A 7,713-nucleotide genomic window follows, 5' to 3' on the forward strand; every position below is an offset into this window, starting at 1 on the left:
TGATGAAAAATTAGGTGTCTGTTTACTTGTGACCACTCAGTGTATATGTGTAATTTATTCTTGTTAAAAAGCATGAATTTATAATTTCTAGAAGGTAAGTATACCAGTAAACAAAGGACTGATTTTAATCAATTTATTGGTGCAGTTGATTAAACTATGAGCAGTGATTCAGTTGATTGATGTCACATAAGCTAACCTAATAATCAAAACTAGTGTTTCTGTTTTTAACTATTACAACAATAAGATTACAATTAAATTGGTTGTCACAAAAATCATTAAATAATTGAATTTAGTTCTATGAATATTAATGGTTTTGATTTTTTTCCTATAACTGATTAATTGAAATTATTATCAAATTGATTCAGTTCATGATTCAGAAGGAGGGAGTGGGTTATCTGCCACTGTACTTTAAATTTTGAACTGCTGACTAGAGGTAATTGCAAATGTCTGGCAGCATTCAATACCAACTTATACTATTTTCTGTTATTCAAACTATCCAACAAATCAAAATATTGCTATTATGTTTGTTTGTTATTAAGCACAAAGTTACATAAAAAGCTATTTGTGTTTTGCCCAATTTTAGCCTTATAAGTTATTTTTTTACTTCAAGAGAGAAAGGTGAGGAAGATATCTGATATACTCACTATTTTTGAACTGCTGACTAGAGGGAAGGCAAATGTCTGGCAGCAATCCCTCACCAACTTTTCTTTTTGAACTACCATTAGGGATGGCAACTGGCTGGGCATCTATCAACAATTTTTTTTTTCTTGAAGTACAGACTACAGATAATGCTTCAATTATTTTGAATGCTTCACATTAGAAAAAAATGATACTAATTACTTTAATAATTGTACTTCAGTTTTAAGTCATCAAATTAAACAACTTTGCATAATGTAATTATTTTACTTGAACAAGCCATTATAAATGTGATAAAAATTTGTTTTTCACCAGTATTTATCAAATTTTATATACTTTACATAAAGAAAGCAAACTTAGATTCAGAAAGAACATTTATAATGTTGTTAACAACTTATATATATATCTTTTTTTTCTTCTCTATCAAATGTTTGGATACTGCTGTAGGGTTGTTAAATGAATATTTTAACTTTGCATGAAAAGAACATCAACTGTCTACTGTAGCCTTGCTTTCATAAATATATTGAGCTAACAATAATAGCAAAGTTATATAAATGATTTTACCCTGCACCCATGTAATATAACATGATAATGTATGAAGTAATATTGTGCACTTTATATTTGTACAACGAAAAGTTATTGATTACTCATGTAGTTACACTTGAATTTAATCTCTTTGGTTTAAAATAACCATATTGATCTGTAGTACCATACCTTACCTTTATTTTGTTATTTTTCTTGTGGCATTCTAACATGTATTCAGTGATATAAATACTTGATGATTAAAATTTGACTATAACATTGCCATAGACATAAAATATTCTTTATTGTGGATGTTATTGAACTTCCTTAATTTGTAGAAAGCCCAAAAAAAAAGTTAGGTTGAATAAATAAGATGTTTTCAATACAAAGGACAGTTCCTTTATGAATTAGACTTCAAAAATAATTAACAAAAGAGGCTATTGTTTTAGCTTTTAGATCAACGAGTACAGTGTAGGAGGTAGTGTAAGTCTTCAGTGATGTGGAAAGTAGGCCCATTTGAAAATGTTATTAATTTGAAATAATAAACCTGTTTTTAATACCTAGAAAAAGTAAAGCATCAAAAGTCATTATTTTAAGTAAGTCATCAAGGTTTTATTTTTCATTGTTTAAAATAACTTGTTTATTAATGTTCCAATGTCTATTTTGTTACTGTATAGAATATCTTGTTTATTCAAGTTCCAGTGACCATTTCATTACTGTATAGAATAACTTGTTTATTCATGTTCCAATGTCTATTTTGTTACTGTATAGAATAATGTATTTATTTAAGTTCCAGTGTCTAGTTCATTACTGTATAAAATAACTTGTTTGTTCATGTTCCAGTGTCTAGTTCATTACTGTACACAGTAGTCTGTAGTGGATACGACCTCTCTGAATAATGACTTCCTTTTAGATACAACTATTTTTTTTTTCTGTGCACTAAAGGATCTTACATGGATCTGACCTCCCACAAATGACTTCCTGACAGATGCGACATATGACTGATTTTTGAGTGGAAGATCAGATAATGACTTCTTTGTAGCGACTTTTCTTCATTTCAATAAAAACGTATAAGCATGTTATGTTTGTTGTGTTTGCTCATTTATTTGATTTTACATGTGTATGTTCATACTATAATCTGAATTGATGATGATTCAACTGTAGTTTGTTGATGTTTGCAGGGGTACATTGTAATTTAGCTGCTTCTGAAGGAGGATGGGAAGTTGTGGAAACAACAGGAATTGCTCTGGCCACAGCTTTGCACCAGTCTGTTGTCTATGAAGATGAGTTTTGGGTGATTGAAGGAGAGAACTTCCACACAACAGTCTTCCAAAACATAGTCAAGTGTGTCTATTGTAATTGAAATACACTGTGTGAGAGAAAGATAAAAATCTGTTGAGTATTATATTAGAGTAAAGCCAGTTCTTCATCATGGTTTAATTTTTCTCCTTCGTAAATGAGTAACAGGTTTTAATATTTCTTTAAGGAATATCTTTTTCCTGATGGTATCTTTTTATTATGAAATATACATTACATATGTAATAATACAAAATAAATATTAAAATTTGGCTTTCTATTAACATTTTTGTATTTCAATCAATAAGTGCTTCAGGGTGATAACAATTAAAAACAACTGACTTAAGTTAAGTAGTACTTTGTGCTATCTACAAATGTTTTAAAGATTAACAGCTTTATGAGCACAAATTAAATGACAAAGAACAAACACACATTTACAAAACATGAAGATGATTACCCTGACTAGTTTCGACGTACCTTTGAAAATAACATACATAGTACATCGAAACTAGTCAGAGTAATCATCATAATATTTTGTAAATTTATATTTGTTCTTTGTTACTTAATTTGTGCTTATAAAGCTGTTAATCTTTATAACTAATGACTTCTTCTTTCTTGTCATTTCTAGATACAATTTCCATAAGAATATGTGGAAAACTGTTGATGCTGCCAGTAAGAAAAAGCCATTAGCCCGATTTGGCCACTCAGTAGTTGTGTTTAAGGTAATTTTTTAAGTCCAATGATTAATAATAGGATAAAACTATTTTTTTATGTAGTTATATTATGATGATTGTTAATTATCTTGTGGATCTTATCTGTCAGCTTGTTGTTTTATAGGTGACTTACAGTTTGATAATTTAATGCAGAGTAATATTTTAACACTCTTCAATCACTCAAAAATAGTTGCTGCCCCCAGCGGTATGTCTGCGGACTTACAACGCTAGAATCCGGGTTTCGATATTCGTGGTGGGCAGAGCACATATAGCCCATTGTGTAGCTTTGTGCTTAATTACAAACAAACAAACAAAAATAGATGCCAACAAAACAATAATTTTTCTATACTCTGATGAGTTGTGTATTTTAAATTTAAGTTTTCACATAATATAAATATATTAAAACTATTACTGAGCGATTTTATATATATATATGTGTGTGTGTGGTATTTTAATGATTAATTACAGAATAATTAATTAATAATTAAAATACTTACCATAGTATTGTATTTTGAATTTACATCTCAAGGAGTGGATTGCTTTTAACAAGTTTATTAGTTAATAAAATACAAACAGATATTACACATAAAATTAAAATGATAAAGCAAAAATAAAGATATAAAATGTTACTGAAAGAAAACTGTGAATATTCACTCAGGAGGTCCTAGAAGTTAGGCAAATGAAATTTGAAGACTTTAAAATAAAAAAAAAGTATTTTTAATCATAACAAGAAAATCACCTTGCACTCAGGCTAGTCAGTCAACACTCCAACACCATATCTTCACGGACAAATCTTTAGAAAATGTTTAATTAAAAAAATCTGATTTTATTGTGGTTAGAAGGTCAGTCAAAGTGACTGCGCCTGTGTTGGGAGAGTTAACAATCTTTTAAGAAAGTTGTAACATATTCCAACCAATCATAAGTTTAGCTATAGTGGCATTGTACATTTAATGGTGAACTGAATACATATTTGCTCAACATATGATTCAACTTACCATGGTTTGCCTCTACAGTGGCCACTAGTAAGTCTAGATCTTTCTTATAAAGTGTGAACAACCTTTCATGAAAATTAAAATATACAGCAGATAGCCCAATGGTACTTTGCTCTAAAATTAACACAAACAAATTAATTTTTTTAAAGAAAAGTAAAACAAGAATGTGATCGATAATCATCTTAATTTTTCTATTAAAAATCGTCAGTAATATTTCCAGTTTTTGTAAAGTTTATTCTGAGAAAGATAGAAATTGTGAGTGTAATACAGAAGAGTTTGATTTATTCTTTTTAATTCAAAAACACACCTAATTTGAATGTCTAAACTTAATGTTTTTTGTTTCATGGTTGAATTTGTTTTTTTCTGGTATCAGTGCCATCTTTCATTTAATGCTATATTAGGAAAGAATATTAATCCGTAATCTGGGGACAACCATCCGGTTTAAATGAATGCTTTTCTTTCCTATAGATTCTCATTTTTTCCATATTTTGTTTAAATTTAAATTATTTTGTTATTTTTTATGACTTGTAATATTTATGTAAAGATGAAATTTTGTAGATAAATTTCATGCTAACATTCGAAATGTGACGCATGTAATTCTTTAAATTCTGTGCATGTGCTTTTGTTGTAAGCTGTATGATCTGATGAAAAGTGCTAACTCAAAATGTCATCCTTTTAAAATAAAAATATAAAAAAAACTTGGCGATTGTTGAACTTGTTCTTTAATTTCATATTAACCATACCCTAGTTAGCAAGGGTTAAACTTTTCCACCATATAGCACAATTATTTTGAGGTGTTATTCATTATATTTTAAAATATAATAAGTTTTTCATTGATATTGTCTGTGATTGTTGAAACTTCATTGGTACTTGGCAAAAAAATATAAGTATGTAAATCATCTGAGATATTTGCGTTGTGTATATACACTGGGGTGTTATATGTAGTGATATACATTTTATTGTAGTAATGTCATTCCACTTTTTTATTTTATTTAACATGGTTGTACATTATATAATACTCAAATTCTGTAATATCCTTTAATTTTCATTAGGGCCTTATCTACATGTATGGTGGACGTTTGAAAAGTGGTGATGTGTTAAATGATTTGTGGTCATTTGATCCTGTCCATCAAGTGTGGAAAGAAATTACAAAATATAAAGAAGATCCAAATTGTACTGGTCATCTTTGTAGTCCGTTAGCAGTTGTTGGACATACAGCTACCTTGGTAAATGATCTCATGGTAGTGATTTTTGGTTACAACCTTGTTTTGGGCTACCTGAACACTGTGCAGGAATACAACTTCTGTGAGTAGATTAATACAAAATATTTTATTAGTGTAGTTGGTATAAGTTTTTACTGTGGAACACTGTTTGTATTGAAAAAATTGCAGCTTAATATTGTGACTATCTTTTGATATATCAGTATTTGTTGATTTTTAATTAATTTTTTTATAAATAATTTTACTTTGTTAAGATAAACTATGATGCTTTATTTCCAGTGATTTTTCATTAAATAAACCACGAGTTGTTACTTCTGTGAATATTTAAAACACTACACAGTAATTCAGTGTGTTGCATATTTGTAATACAGTTTACTATCAATCTTTGTATTTGAAATATCTAATGCAATTTACCTGGTAGATAATTGCAATTCTGATTTTAAAACATGTGCCATAAGTTGCAGCTTTAATGTAGCATAATATATGGTAATTTGCTAGTGCGGTACTTTGGAAAGTACTTCATAGTTTATTGGTTGACTTTTAATGTACAATGTACTTCTATAACAGTCTGTCTTATTTTGAAGAAATTATTTTCCATTCAGTTAGTAATTTCATATTGACTGTTGAATAATGATTATGTTGAAATGTAGCTACCACACTAAAAAGGTTCTTAGAGTTGTTTATACATGTATGCCCACTTGTTTCTTAAATGTTGGAAACTTACTTTTTAGTAGTATTTATAGTAATGTAAGTATATGGGTGTGTTGGGTTAAGGATTCTTTTACAGTAGGTGTTTGTGACTTGTTGGCAATAAATTTGACAATAAACTAACAGCACGCACTCCACTTATTTTTAAAATAATATATATACTAGAAACAACTTGAACATATATACAAAATTCTTTACACTATGGAGGTTATATATTTAAGAAATAAATATAAGTTACCCTTTTTCGCTTTATAGAATGACTACAGTCCGTAACAGGAAACTACAATTGTTTATCTTAAATAGCTTAAAGTTAATAACAGTATACATCTGTTTATACTTAATTTTATTGTTTTTATGTGTCTAACTAATAATCAACAACATATTCTTAGTATTTTTGCAAATAATGCATTTTCTTACAGTGTCATTATCATGGAAAACAGTAAAAGCTAAAGGTGCAATTGTAAAAGGAGGATTTGGCCACACCAGTACATATGATAAAATTGGTCAACTGATTTATGTCTATGGTGGGTACCACTCTCAGGGTCCAGCAGGAATGGTGGTTGACTTGTTGTATGCCTACAATCCTTTTGAACATTCCTGGTGAGAGACTTCTTAAAAGTTCAGCTTTGTTAGTAAAATGTACTTTAATTACAAAGTATTTAATTAGTAATGGTAGACTTGAATTTTTTGTAGCCTTTCCCCTTCACAGATTTGGTATTCAATTTCTGTTTTGACCATCTTGCGTTTTTTTTTTTTCCTCTGAATACTAGGAATAAAAATTATAAATATCTTTGAATATAACGAAATTTAGTTGAACTGCCTGTTGTAGAAACACACAAGTGTAGAGGACAATGTTTCAAAAGGCCGATGACTTTTGAAACGTCATCCTCTACACTTATGTTTCTACAACAGGCAGTTGCTGTCCATTCAGCTAAGTTTCATCATGAATGCTCATAATTGTTTTTTCACAGGTCACAACTTGCTTCAAGTGGATCATACCGGTACTTACATAGTGGAGTTTTTCTCGATGGCATGTTACTAGTGTTTGGGGGAAACACTCATAATGATACATCATTTAGTACAGGAGATAAATGTTTCTCTGCAGACTTTCAAGCTTATGACGTTCGTATGTCATGAAATTTTTATCTATTTTGAAATTGCAAAAGTACTGTACTGAAAATATGAAAACATTTTCGAGATTATTGAAAAATATTACATTGATAAGGTAGATCTTGTTAATATTTTATTTTTTAATTAAGATTTATTATTTATTTATGTACTTAGGAATCTCTCTAGATATTCTGTGTTTGATAACTTTAGTTTCCTTGGGCAGCTAGAAAGAGATTCACAGAATGTGCTGCCAACTTCTGGTTCAAAGGGTGATAGACAAAAAAGCTTTTAATTTTCTTCATAAAGAATATTTTTAAGTATTTTTTTAACCTCAAATATGTGTTTTCTTTTCATTTTTTGAAGAATGTGACACATGGGAAACACTAGACAATCCTGTACCAGAATATCTAGCAACTTTTTCTCGCTTTGGTCACACAGCAAACATCTACAATACGTAAGTTTTCAGATTGCAAATAATATAAGCTTCCTTATATTTCTTAGTTCAGCTATTGGATG

At 29.2% G+C, this 7,713-nt stretch overlaps 1 protein-coding gene across 1 annotated transcript in view; it reads left to right on the plus strand.

Annotated features, from left to right (window-relative positions):
* Positions 1-7,713, plus strand: part of LOC106459376 (attractin-like) — a 45,905-nt gene that overhangs the window by 18,615 nt on the left and 19,577 nt on the right. Inside the window, exons 5-10 of the mRNA XM_013918992.2 lie at positions 2,340-2,502; positions 3,083-3,176; positions 5,212-5,464; positions 6,507-6,687; positions 7,059-7,213; positions 7,561-7,651. Of these exons, the coding sequence (XP_013774446.1) occupies positions 2,340-2,502; positions 3,083-3,176; positions 5,212-5,464; positions 6,507-6,687; positions 7,059-7,213; positions 7,561-7,651 (937 nt within the window). The remainder of the gene's footprint in view (positions 1-2,339; positions 2,503-3,082; positions 3,177-5,211; positions 5,465-6,506; positions 6,688-7,058; positions 7,214-7,560; positions 7,652-7,713) is intronic.

The sequence above is a fragment of the Limulus polyphemus genome, unplaced genomic scaffold (genome assembly GCF_000517525.1).
Source record: "Limulus polyphemus unplaced genomic scaffold, Limulus_polyphemus-2.1.2 Scaffold599, whole genome shotgun sequence".
Lineage (NCBI taxonomy): Eukaryota > Metazoa > Arthropoda > Merostomata > Xiphosura > Limulidae > Limulus > Limulus polyphemus.